General features: G+C 34.8%; 1 protein-coding gene and 1 non-coding gene across 3 annotated transcripts in view; both read right to left on the bottom strand.

The window, feature by feature from the left end:
- EPS8 (epidermal growth factor receptor pathway substrate 8) overlaps positions 1-14,733 on the bottom strand; it is a 169,402-nt gene that overhangs the window by 50,320 nt on the left and 104,349 nt on the right. For both annotated transcript variants that reach the window (XM_025401810.1, XM_025401809.1), the window contains exons 2-6: positions 14,112-14,191; positions 12,487-12,563; positions 2,077-2,144; positions 469-630; positions 192-341 (exon numbers count right to left, since the gene is read on the bottom strand). In XM_025401810.1, the coding sequence (XP_025257595.1) occupies positions 192-341; positions 469-630; positions 2,077-2,144; positions 12,487-12,563; positions 14,112-14,170 (516 nt within the window). In that variant the 5' untranslated portion in view covers positions 14,171-14,191. The remainder of the gene's footprint in view (positions 1-191; positions 342-468; positions 631-2,076; positions 2,145-12,486; positions 12,564-14,111; positions 14,192-14,733) is intronic.
- LOC112635628 lies at positions 2,929-3,032 on the bottom strand. Its single transcript, XR_003121973.1, has one exon. It is a non-coding gene; the product is annotated as a U6 spliceosomal RNA (small nuclear RNA).

Here is a 14,733-nt window from a genome sequence, read left to right on the forward strand (position 1 = left end):
CATCACCCTAATTTCTTTATTTACTTGCCATGGAAATCCTAAGGAAGATACTAAGGTATTTGTTTTCCTTACAAGATCCTCAGAAACTAAAAATCTAGTACCTAATATGAGATATATTATCAAAATAGGTAATTCAAAAGCTGTCAGAACGTCTGCTTAAAGAGGAAACAAAAATTTCACCATTCTCTTACCTTAACCTCATCACACTGGAAAAGATGAAGATCTGGCTTGTTCTGGGTTGGCTCTTTGCACACCAGGGCAAGCACTGAATCATAGCTGCATGAATGCATCACAGCTTGGCAGTGCTGGATTGTGTTTAAAGGAAAATTCTCCAGTTCATTCTATAAATAAAGTAAACATTTTATTTTTCAAACTTCCACCCATTTTCAAACAATCTGAAATGACTGTAAACATTAATATTAGTGGCATTTTCTTGAAAATAAAATAGTATAAATTTTACACACTTGCCTTTGATTCTAAATCAATTAGGCTCACAGCTCTGTCATCCACTTGAAGAATCATATCTTGAGTCCACACTTTGCCCTTGGCATCAAGCAATTTCAACTTCCTTATTCCATCATCAACAGTGATCATAGCATCTTTCCGATCCAGGATAAATGTAGTCAAGTGCTTATGATTGGCAAAAAGGAAAAAGATTTATAACAGATACAAATACATACAACCTCTTACATTTCCAATACATTTTCCAAAAGAAAATCAAATTAACCTGAGGTCAGCTAGCAGAGAACGACAAACATAAAGTGCTCTTCAAACTTCATGACTATTTTAACGAGAGAATAAAGCCAAGCAGGGATTTTTGGGTTTTTTTTGAATAGAAGAAATGGTGTTTTGACTCATAAGATACCTAAATCTGTTTCATACTGAGCCATGTTGAACTACATAAACATGATATTAAAACAACTTCTTAACAGCTTAAATAATATTCTCTTCAAGTATACTTTTCCCTATTTTATACTCTATTATGGTTATTTAAATGCTGAACCTAGCAGCATTTAAACAGCAGGCTATCTGTATGGGAGCTTTAAAACTATGGACACTGGGTCATATGGTACATCTAGTTCTAGATCCTTGAGGAATCGCCATACTGTTTTCCATAATGGTTGAACTAGTTTACAATCCCACCAACAGTGTAAAAGTGTTCCTATTTCTCCACATCCTCTCCAGCACCTGTTGTTTCCTGACTTTTTAATGATCGCCATTCTAACTGGTGTGAGATGGTATCTCATTTTGGTTTTGATTTGCATTTCTCTGATGGCCAGTGGAGGGATTGCATTGGGAGTTATACCTGATGTAAATGACGAGTTGATGGGTGCAGCACACCAACAAGGCACAAGTATACATATGTAACAAACCTGCACGTTATGCACATGTACCCTACAACTTACAGTATAATAATAATAAATAAATTAAAAAAAAAAAAAAAAAAACTATGGACACTGATTGTAGCAACAGCACAATTCTAGCCTACAGGAGCTGTCAAACTATTCAAACCACCAAAACCACTTACTGAAACAAAACTGTTTAAATTTGATTAAGCATGCTTGAGATAGGTAGAAAACTGGAAATAAGAGCAATTTAAAAATTACTTCTCTGCTTAAATATTTTCTATTATAAGCAGAGGTTATCTAGATAAATTCCAACCAAGAGCAAATATCTTAAAAGAGCGCCAAAACTTAAAAATAACCCTTATTTAACTAGAACTAGTAATAACTTTCGTTAAACTAGAAACTAAACTGCTCACTGAAACTGTCAAAGGCTTAATTTCGAGAAGATTCTACAGTACAAAGTAGAAGCCATTATCCTTTTTTAAATGAAATAAGACTGGCAATGATAAATGAGTAGTAGTTATGATTTTAAATCATTCTTTATGAAAATAGACCACAGACTAACAAGATATTTTACATGTAACATCTGTTTTAAAAAACCTAAACAAAAAGGTCAGTGCAACTTAAAATACATCATAAGAATGAAATAAAACCGAATTCTGATTTAACTTCCAACGTTTATGTTCCTCAAGTGTCACTCTAAATACTAGCAAATGCCAAAGCATCTTACTTCAACACGGTATTGAGATATATCTGACACACTGCTGACACTGTCCCGTGCATAATTCTTCCTTTGTTCTGAAAGAGAAATTGAAAAAGCCATGATTTGTCGCCTAATAAGCTGAAGTTCATATTATTGGTATCATGTGGCTATCTCTAAAACTAGTCTATCTCACGTATAAATACAGTAGCTGACAAGTTGCCATTGTGTGGTATATCTGAAAACACTCATTATTCGCAGTAAATCTAAAAACCACAAGAACGTCTAAATAATAGGCAAGAACAATTTGATCCACTATATGTTTTTAGAATTCCAAAGGTTAACAAGATTATAAATACTATAAGAAAAAAAGTTATTTCCTCTAAAGGTTTTTTTAATCAGTCAGGGACCTACTGTTTTGACAAATCAATTACAACTGGCTTACAAATTTCATCTGTTACTGCACTGATAGCAAAATATAATTGCAAATATTGTCATAGATACTGTATTATATGAGTTAGACTACATTATTAAAATCATAGACACTACAAGAAACAACTTCTTTTGCAGTATCCAAACTGGGATAGTGTTAGAGGAGATTTAAAACATGATTCAATCACATGGCTTGCCATTAAATATTAACAGTTTTCACACATCTACAGAACACACAAATGTGATACTTAGAATCATAAATATAAGTTGATAGGAAAAATGAGAAAGTCAGGTAGAAAGTTATTGCACCAAACTACTTAAAAAGCAAAAAGAAACCTTTAATTTTCTTTTCTGAAATGCTGCAAAACCAAAAACTAACATTAAAATATAAAAAGTATGTTGGCAATATTTGGCATTTGTTACTGTCTTTTTAAAATTTGTATTATTTTTTAAAATATGGAACACTTCATGAATTTGCATGCCATCCCTGCACAGAGGCCACGCTAATCTCTGTATCATTCCAGTTTTAGTAGATGTGCTGCCAAAGTGAGCACTATTTGTTGCTTTCTAAGCAAGCAACTTGCTTATTTGTAAATTCAGAGTTGCCCTGTTTCTTCTAAACAGAATGCTATGATGAAAAACAACTTTGAGAGGGAACTGTCCGATTTGTTCTCCCAGCTTCAGCTGTGTCACTAAGTAGGAAACTAAATTTGGGCAAGACACTTAATACCCTGGGCCTCAGCACCCTGACTGTAAAATAAAAGGGTTAAACAAGGTCAAACCTACAGGCCTTTAAGGATTTAACATTCTGACATACAGATATGCCTTAGCTTCCCCAACAACCTGTTTTCTTTGTAAATGTAAACCTATTTATTGTAGTTAATATAGTTATTCCATAACAGATAAGTTGTTTGGAAAGTTCTGCTGAACATAAAAGCTGAGCAAGTACAAAAATATAAAGTACATAATGTACATATGCAGACTCAGAACGTTAACACAGAATTTTAAGAAAACTTAATAAATTTTCGTTTTACAACACATATGAAAAGTAACTTTTCATTTATATCTACTTGTACAATTTAGATTAAAATCTCCATATCCTTGTATCAATATTACTCTGATACTCCAATACATTCCATTTTTGCTTTTGCAGCATTAAAATTACTTAATAAAAACAGAAGCACTACAAAATTCACTCTCTGCTACCTTTCTTTTTTTGTTTGGATGATGACCTGAGGAAGTATGATCCATCTGGTCCTACCAAAATAATGGCATTAAAATGAAAGATCTGGTTTCATCTAAAATTTTCTCTCCCAATATAACAAAACATAAACCTTCACTTACATGACTGTATTCTATATATTTTTAAAAAGTGAACGACCATGATTTTTCTGATTAGCTGTTGCGGATTAATCAGTGTGAGATATTAACGCATGGATAATTGTCCTTGCGACAGCCGTTACGACTCTTGTAATACAATATATAATTCAGGAATATATTTCACAAAACCACACCTAGAAACAATCACTATTTCAGAGTCCCTGGTTCACCATATTCTAACACAACTGTCCACAACAGATTCACAGCAGGAGTTCCGCTTGCTCTGATCTGACCTTAGGGCAGTAAAAGAAATGGCAGTGGTTGCCGTGACACCCAGTCATGATATGGGAACTCCTGGATGTTCAAATGCTTGTCTTTTGGGTAATTTATTGGCAAATACAACAGTTGGAGATCTGAAACACTGTGTTTCTATTCAGATATTCTCATTATGAAGTATTAAGAATTTATCCCTGACCTCCCGATTTCCTAACATATAGTTTCCCAATCCCACAGAAACATAATTTACAGAAATGAAAAGAAAAACTATCTGACAGCATTTTTAAACAGTGTGACATTCACTGATCCCTCTGATTGCCTAGAAGATATGGTGTCATTTCTAATATTCCAAATTAAGAACCTACTTTAGGAATTCCTAAGCTGCTTTCTCTCCTATGTTGTACACTAAATAAGTTGTATAAGAAACTTACCTTTTAAAGATCCTAAAAATGTATAAATGCCATAAAATGGATTTATAAATAAATTAGTAGTTCCAGTGATTTTTAAGTCAATCCATACATAAAGGTTAATATTAACATTTTAATAGGCAATTTTGAAAGACATTTCCTAAAAGGCAATTATAATACATTTCTTTTTTATGAGAATCGTATATATTCACAAGAACTGGTATAAATAGTAATTAGGCTCCTAAGCTAGAAATCTCACCAAAGCCTTAAAACAGTATAAAAAGCCTAACTAAAATCTCTCGACACTACTCAAGATGAATCTTCTAATGAAATTCACCACTGTTGCTACCAGTGGTTCTCATCCTTGGCTGCATGTTAGAATGAACTTGATAAAACAGTGTGCAACTCATCTACTATATACTATCTCTTTAAGCAGAACATTTTCCTTTCCAAATTAAGAATGTAAATATGGTCAAATGGTATATTAAATAATAAATACATGAATAAATAAGGCAGTAGGGTTTTAGCTTTCTAGTAGTACAAGCTTCTCAACTCCCAACATAAGACTAAGTCTACTTCCCCTCCTATTCTGGCCCCTGCCTCTCTTTCTCTCTCAGAATCAATTAGAGGTAGGATGAAATTTACTTGCTACTTGCCTATAGAACCACTGGTTGTGTTTCACTATTTTGCCTATTAGCTTTTATGTTATGGTCCAGAATGCACAACTCCAAACAGACAGAATTGCATGAATTCAGTAACCAGTGATGAAAAATCTTTACATACAATTTTATTATACACTATTGCAAAAACTGATATTCAACTCCCAGATCAGAAATACTAAATTTAGGTTTCATTTGCTTTGTTAATTAGTTGAACTACAAGTATAAAAAGCATCCAGGTCTTGGTATTTATACTTAATTCCCCTTTACCTGCATTGCTGTTTACGCATAATATAACATTTGAAACGGCTAATATTCAGAGATACAGCTAATATTTAGAATTTTTGTTCTCTTTCTCTGAAAACAAAAATGTTCCTTAGAGAGTAAGGATTTGGCCACTAGCAAGAAAAAAGTAACATAAAAGCAGCTGCTGAGTACTCCTCTCTCTAAATAAAACAATGGGCTAGAACTCATATTACTTTACACTTAAGAAAACTTTCAACCACAGTAAAGCAGAATTCCTTTCCCAGGATCTTAGTGTCTAAGTGTATTTATTCCGTAGAGGAGAGGTGCTTAATGGGAATCAGTGGTGAGCACTGAGTGATAATTACAAGCTCTCAATATCAGGCAACTACAATCACAGTTTGACGAATGAGTATCTGAACAAAGATACCATTATGAAAAATAAACAAAATCATTTCTTTAAAACTACATTATTTAAGAAGTAATTTTATTGACCTGTTCAACAAATTATTAAAATGGCTTATTCCATGAGGTAAAAAAGGAGTTTTAAAATTTTCAGCTAAGTTGCGAAAACTGCCAAACTTTTTGAGTCAATTGCTCTGCCACATTCTATCAAGCTGAATTTTTGACTCAAACATTTAGCTCAATTTCCTAATACTATTTAATGAATTAGAAGCCATTTACATCTTAAGAATTAAAAAAAAATTTTGTTCTGTTAAAAAAAAAAAGATTTCAATGTTTTCTCTAAGTAAAATACATACTGTAAATAATAAGGATGGGCAAAAGAGAAACAGATTTTCACTCTTAAGTGCTACTTGAATGTGTAAAAAGTTGCTTGAGCTTTAATTATAACAATTAAACAGAGAGACTAGCTCCAAACCAAGATCAGGAGATAGAGAGACACACGAAGAGAAAGAAAGCTAGGTATGAAAAGGACAACATATGGAATGGATATGTGTTAAGAAAAATTCAGGAACACTGCTACAAGACAGTTGAATCAAGCACTATGTAGAACTAAAGTTTATAGTAAACCCAATTATACAGAAATTCACCATGCAGTTTATAAGTTACTTATACTCAATTCTTACCAACACCTCCTTGAGAAGAAAAAACAAAGATGGAAAAACACAAATATATTTTCCTACTTGTTAACATCACAAAGCAATTTAACCTTAAGGTTAAAATAAGACTTAAGGCCAGGCATGGTGGCTCACACCTGTAATCCCAGTACTTGGGAGGCCCAGGTAGGCAGATCACTTGAGGTCAGGAGTTCAAGACCAGCCTGGCCAACACGGCGAAAGGCTGTCTCTACTAAAAATACCAAAATTAGCCAGGTGTGGTGGCACATGCCTACAATTTCAGCTACTCAGGAGGCTGAGGCAGGAGAATTACTTGAACTAGGATGTGGAGATTGCAGTCAGCTGAAATTGTGCCACAGCACTCCAGCCTGGGAGACAGAGCGAGACCCTATCTCAAAAAATAAAAATAAAAATAAAATGAGACTAAAAGAGTACCTTTCTATCATACTGACCCAATATTATGTGTCCTCCCAATAATAAAATCTCAAAGTTAACTGTAGGTGTTGGTAATGACAACAAAATATCGCTAATTGGTAATTCAATGAAATGAGTTTTCTAGAGACAAAATGACTTTAAGCAGTTGGTAATTCATGAAATGATCACATTCCAAATTAAGCAATATCTAATTTAAAGAGAAGTTACCGTTCTAGAAAGTCCAGCTATTTAGAACATAGCATAACACCCACACTTAAATAAATGAAGTCCTCTGAGTGTTTGTTAGAGATGTCACCATGTCTATACATTAACACGTGCATATCTTAACATACAGACTCTAGTGGAAAAGACACTCTCAGCTGGGCACAGTGGCTCACGCCTATAATTCCAGCACTTTGGGAGACGGAGGCAGGCAGATCACGAGGTCAGGAGATTGAGACCATCCTGGCTAACATGGTGAAACCCCGTCTCTACTAAAAATACAAAAAAATTAGCCAGGCATGGTGGCGGGCGCCTGTAGTCCCAGCTACTCGGGAGGCTGAGGCAGGAGAATGGCGTGAACCCAGGAAGCAGAGATTGCAGTGAGCCGAGATCGCGTCACTGCACTCCAGCCTGGGCGACAGAGCAAGACTCCGTCTCAAAAAAAAAAAAAAAAGACTCTCAAGTCCCCACTTAGAACCTATTTACTAAGAACATTTTTTATGTAGTTTCCCAGCCCATAGATATCAGAAGCCACGCTAGAAGCTCACATGTTATAACAACATGGAAAAGGGACAGGCTTGAGACCCAGTCACATGGAAAAAGCAGCCCTAAATATTCAAAAGGGAGATGAATCCGAATGATTTGGTGTGAAGGTAAGGAATGCAGCCCCTGAGTTTCACAGTGCATAAGCTAATGTGCACACACATGATCCTTTGTCACCAAGAAGATCATGTACCAAGAAGATCTGGCACCAACCGCTGTCAGACCCAAGGGAAGGGAGTATTTAATATACTTTCCAGGTATTTCCCTTAAGAACAATTTTAAATTTTAGTGCTTAAAGGCTTTGACAGACAGCCTAGCTGGAAAAAATTATAAAATTTCCAGTATTCTGATAACAGTAGCTAAATAAAATGTTACTGTTATGAGATAACTGGAGGAGAGGGAAATTAACATTTATCTTCCTAAGGAAGTGTTATGGTGTCAGGGACGATAATGATGCAGAGTCTTTCATATGCTGGCTCAAAAATTTCTTGTATGATAATTTAAAAATGTCAAAATCGAGTTATTAAAATTGCTACATATTTTCACTATTTTCCTTGAATAAATTAATATGTTCTCAAATAAGCAAATTTATTGTCATATACAAGCATAGTTCACAATACATTTATACCACTTATAAAAAATATTTCTAGAACATTATAGGGAGTGAATATGGAATATAAGTTTTAAAATATATAATGAAAGTTACCTCTTGATTCTGTCAAAATATCACTATACTGAATTGTCTAACATTTGGAGGTAATATCAAAATATTAAATTTGAGAATCTTGATGAATCTGAGGACCCGGGACAGAAAGTGACTCTCCAGTACCACTCCCCATTTCCATGATGGTGTCATTACTTCTGTTTTCTCATATAAACTTACCACAGAGTTATTATCGTTTTTATTTTATACATGAGGAAACTGGGGTCAATCATTTGTGCAAAACAGCAGCCATTTGGTAGCAGTACCATGATTCAGATCCTCTGGCCTCCAAAACCCCTGCTGCCTTTCTGAGCACATTCAGTGGAAGCAATCCGGGTGGCCCGTTATGGTGTCAGACCTGAAAAGTGTTCTCATGAAAAACTCTACATGAAACTTCAGATAGAGTAGCTAGACTGTGGTCAGTGTGTAAAAAACAGTGTGAACATTCATGTTCCAGTGCACAGGACAGTATCCTCCTATTACAAAGATGTTCATGAAGGCAAATTAATTCTTGGAAGATGATTTCAACTCATTTAAAATTGTAAAAGGATAAATTTTACATAAGATGCATAAACTGTGAGAAAACAAACTATATCACAAATCTCTTTACTAAATTTCCAGTTAAGAAGAGACACTGCCAGCATACACTGTTTAAGTTGCAGATGTGGTTTCCTTCCTCTTTGTGTAATACCCACCACTGTCTCTCAACACACCACACAAAACACACAAATAGTGCCTTCCCTCTGAGAGTTCTCAGAAAATGCCTATGGAATGAATGGACAGATGGATGAATGACAAGGGAGAAATATGTTCATGTTTTGAAGATACATATAATCTCTTCTGGGTGACAAAGGATCGTGTGTGTGCACATTAGCTTATGTGCTGTGAAACTCGGGGGCTGCATTCCTTACCTTTACACTAAATCATTCAGATTCATCTCCCTTCTGAATATTTAGGGCTGCCTTTTCCATGTGGCCGGGTCTCAAGCCTGTCTCTTTTTCATGTTGTTATAATATGCGTACTTCTAGCATGTGACAATAGACGCTATATATAAGTTAAAACTATGCAGACTGGGATGCTAAACATTCCCAAAGCTACCTAAAAAAAACTTCAACTAGAATCTGTTTATTGCAAAGCTATCTTCAAAACATGAACATATTTCTCCCTTGTCATTCATCCATCTGTCCATTCATTCCATAGGCTTTTTCTGAGAACTCTCAGAGGGAAGGTAACTATGTGTATGTCTTTGTGCAGTGTGTTGAGAGACAGTGGTGGGTATTAGAAACAAAGAGGAAAGAAACCACATCTGCAACTTAAAGCCATCTTACTTCTAAGCCCAATCCATTGCTAAGACTTATTTCCTCCCTATAAATGCTTCTTGGATTTGCCCCTTTCTATCCATTTCTTTCTATCTCGTTTTATGTATACACTGTTCATTTTCATTATAGTCTACAAAATTGTTACATTGTAATCAAGTTCTAAGTTATGTGACTTTGACAATCATCTAACTTGAAAAGGAGGCCTCACTTTGCTTTATATGTAAAAGGAGGGAAATAAAATTTACTGCTTAAAAGCTAATGATTTTCCAGGCTGGTCTCGAACTCCTGACCTCAAGTAATCCACCCACCCTGGCCTCCCAAAGTGCTGGGATCACAGGCGTGAGCAACCCCGTCTCTACTAGAAATACAAAAATTAGCCAGATGTGGTGGCACGGGTCTATAGTCCCTGCTACTCTGGATGCTGAGGCAAGAGAATTGCTTGAACCCAGGAGGCAGAGGTTGCAGTGAGCCGATATCATGCCAATGCACTCCAGCCTGGGCAACAAAGCGAGACTCTGTCTCCAAAAAATAAAATAAAATAAAATAAAAGTAAGAGTTTTCAATCCTTGGATCTAAGATTTTATACAGTTGCTTCTAATACAATATAAACATTAAAATTTACAGGTGAGTTCTATATTCTATTCTTATTTCTTTCTTAGCTCTCTGAAATTAGATTTTAGATCTGTGGTATTTGTGAGAGGATCAATACTCTTTCTCCTTATTAAAATCTTTAGGCTATTATTAGGTGTCTAATTTGCCATATTACTTATATCTCTGATTCACTTATTTCCATGCATAGTCATCAAATTCATCCTCGATATTACTACCAGAGTGAGCCAGAGCAACTCTGACCTATTACTATCCTGATTAAAACACATCAAAGGCTGCTCATTCATTGTAAACAATGCCTAAATTCCTTAGTATAATTTTTCCCAATGTGGTCTATGTTCACTTTTTCAATCTTATTTCCCAATGCACCACCATGCACTCTCCAGTTAACACCAAATTGCTTGCATCTCATTAATTCATTACACTCATTCTGCAAGTATTTCTGAGCATAAATTATATATTAGCCACTATGCCAATAAGCACAGGGAATCCTGAAGTGAACAAAACAAATATGGGCCACCTTCACAGCCTTGACAGTCCCGCTTAAAAGGGTTTCATACTGTCTGTAGCATCCTCTGGCCCCTGAAATGCCGAAGAACACAATATAACTTTCACAGCTCAGCTCAAGGCTCAATTCCCCCATTAAATCCTTTCTGACCAACCCTCACCATTGCACCTCATACACACTACCATCTAAGCACATTTAGCCCTTTATTATAACAATGTGTTTACTAGTCTATTGCACCAAAATGGCACACAGGCAACAGCCATCTCTTAGTCATCTTTGAAATGAATGAAAGTACACAGAAATAAAGACTATGAAGATCATGGCATAACATACTTAATAAATACTGTACTTAATAAATATCTGTCTTCAAATGAAAGGCTGAAAGAATATATTTTATTCTTATCAAAAAAATATTTTTCCTGTTATCTTCAAGTTATTCTCCAGACTATAAGTCCCTTAAAGTCAGGGGTCATATATTTTTGGTCCTGTTCTGTACACATATTAATGACAAAATATTTATTGAATACATTCTCTAGATCTACAATTCATAGCTATTAGACCACGGTAAGAATGTCACAATACTTAATAAACTGAAACCAACAATAATCAGATTAATAAGGCTATAAAAAGTATAGGCATGTATGGTATTAAATCCATTTTATGAAGGTCTGATTTCAGTGATAATGCCAATTCACTAAAACTATAGGTAGAAAAACAATCACAAAACCTTAGAATTGTTTATTCTTAAACAGCCAAGAAGTTGTAGATCTAGATAATGCAAAAAAGAATTCTACAATTTAGAAAATGCTGTTGGTTTCTATAGTACATAATAACAACAACAATAATAATAGCAAACACATACAGTGTTTTCTGCTTGCCAAGAAGAGTTCTAAATATTTTGCATGTACTAACTTATTTAACCTCATTTCAACCCTGTGAGGTACTCCCATTACACAGATAAGCAAAATTAGGCACATACAGGTAAATTAATTTGCCCAAGATCATTCAGATAATAAATAACTGAATTTGAACCTAGGAAGTCTGGTTCCAGAGTCTTTGCTATTAACCAGAGTATTATTCTCATTCTTTATTGTTAGTGGCCATCCAGACCCTATACAAATACATGCCATCCTAAACATATGTGGTAAATTTCAGGAGTCCTCAACTTTTTGTTACTTATGACTTCCATTTTATATCTGAAGTGTAAAAACATAGTATGTATATGTGAGACAATCCAGAGAGGGCGCTGAGAGTAAGATCAGGGAAAAAGCGTAATTATTTTGCAGTGCATAAAGAAATTATATAACAGCTATTAGACATACTGTAATAATACCCCCCAAAATTCAAGAGCTACGAGGAAGAAGTTCTGTCACCTGTCAGCCCACCACCAACTAGATCAGTCACAAAGATCAACAAACATTATTACAAGTAGTAAACGGGAAAAGCCACCTAGGGCATTGGCGCCATGCATAGGACTTCTGAAAGCACTGCAATACATTTCATCTGTAGTTCTAAAATGTATAACAGAAAGCAGAGTTCATAGCTTTGGTAGTTTTCATAAAAACTCTTCTTTAAAATAATCCTTATTTAGCTGTCACCACTTCATTCCAAACAATATTAAGTGTGTGGGTTCAAACCATGAGTTTGAAAATGTAATTTGTAAAAAGTGGTTAGAAACAGAATTATACCCTATCAAATAAACCTACCATAAAGGGCCTTCGCACTTGTTTTTGAACCATGTTCTCTGTCCATCTGGGAAAAGGTAGGTGATGATCCGTAGCCACTGTAATAATTTAAAAAAAAAAAAAGGTCATTGTGTTGGGTTCGAGTCCAATATAAGTAATAGAAGCTCAACTAGAAAACAAAAATTCCAATGCACTATAATCACCATGTGTTTAAAAGAACATACTGATGGCCGGGTACGGTGGCTCACGCCTGTAATCCCAGCACTTTGGGAGGCCGAAGTGGGCAGATCACCCGAGGTCAGGAGTTCGTGAACAACCTGACCAACATGGAGAAGCCCGGACTCTACTGAAAATACAAAATTAGCTGGGAGTGGTGGCACATGCCTGTAGTTCCAGCTACTTGGGAGGCTGAAGCAGAAGAATCACTTGAACCCAGGAGGTGGAAGTTGCAGTGAGCCGAGATGGTACCACTGCACTCCAGCCTGCGACAGAGCAAGACTCTGTCTCAAAAACAAAAAAAGAAAAAAAATTAGCTAGGCATGGTGGCAGGCACCTGTAATCCCAGCTATGCAGGAGGCTATCTAACCTCTTGTTACTAATATGCTATGTGAAATAAATAGTGCTTTATTTGAATTTTATTCATCTTTTCAGTAAACATTTTTTTAAGACCCCAAACCTAGAAGAATGAGGAGTATGAGAGGGGGAAAGAGGGTGCTGTCAATAAAACAAGTACATAAAATAATTATAATAGAATGTGATATCTAGGTAAAACTAATAGATATGACATGTAAAATCAAAGAAGGGCTAACTGTTTATCAACATATCTAAGAAAACTTTACTACTGTATTGATACAAGCAGAATCTAAATGAATGGAAAGAAGCTCTATAAACAGGCAGAGAATCAAGTGAGGAAAAGGTATGTGGAACTGACTCAAGAAATAGCACAGTGTCTGTGGAAAGATGCCATTAATGTAACATTTCCAGAATAGACAAAAGCCATGGCAAATTGAGGGCTTTCAGCATCATGATTCAGAATTACATTTTATTATATTCTCTCGAAACAGTAAATATTACTTGTTATGAAAAAATGATGAGTAAAATATATATCACAATGGCCGATGTCAAACAGTAACATTAATTGTAATATATAAGATTAAGTCAGGGTTATGATTTCAAGTTATACCTGGACCCACTGGAATTATTTTGTTAGTTTGCCTGATCTTTTCTAGTTTTACACAATGGTAAATAATTTGATTAGTTTATACTAAATGACATTTAACCCTTCTCAAATGCCAATATTTTACAAATAACAATAACAGAATGCACCACAGAAATTCAAAGTTTTGAAATAGATTATATATTCCTCCATGAAAAGCAATAATACATAAAGTACTAGAATGAAACATCTTCCAAGTGTGAGATCAATATCATTATCATGAGGCTATTTGCTTTACCATCTTATTCTGATCAGACATAGTAAACTTTCAATGATAACATGTATTGTAACAAAGATATTACATATTAATAAGGAATGAACTACTGAACTACACAACAAAATAAAAGTAATCTTTTCACTAAAAATATAAAACAATTAAAATCAAATCAAATCCCCCCAAAACATATTAAATATAAACCTTTCAACTTACTTCATCTGAGATGGGTACATTCCAAAACTACTGGGATGATTAGAAATATGACCATTCATTGTGTCTTTCACTCGTGTGTTCTAAAAAAAGGAATACACATAGATTAAAGGCAATAAAAAGGTCAAGACATCTCAGTTTCAAAACTTATTCATTCAACAAATATGTGTTGCTGCAGGAATTATAGTAGAAATACAAAGATAAAGATCTCCACCCTCAAAGAGCTCAGGCCCCAGAGGTATAGATGAACATTTAACCAAAGATCCGACTGGCATTTAAAATTAATATGTTAAAATTGTAAGCCAATTTAGGTGAATAAAAGAAAAATCTAAAATATAGTTCTGAGTCCTCAAAGCATACAGACATAATTCTACATTCTGCCCAAACTCATAATCAACTATCACTTTTATGAGATGTTATTTTGTTTACTGTTCCATTATAAAAGTAATAGAAACTCATTTAATTTTAAAAGTTGAGAAATACAGAAAAGTACAAAAGCAAAAAGTATCACCCAGAGTCCTATCATTAACAACCAGGTAACAGTTACCTTGCAGTCTTTTTGCCTACAAGTGGTTTTCTTTCCTCCCTTCCTTCTTTTATTTCTTCTTTCCTTCAAAGCACATTT

This window comes from Theropithecus gelada, chromosome 11 (genome assembly GCF_003255815.1).
Source record: "Theropithecus gelada isolate Dixy chromosome 11, Tgel_1.0, whole genome shotgun sequence".
In the NCBI taxonomy this organism is placed as follows: Eukaryota; Metazoa; Chordata; class Mammalia; order Primates; family Cercopithecidae; genus Theropithecus; species Theropithecus gelada.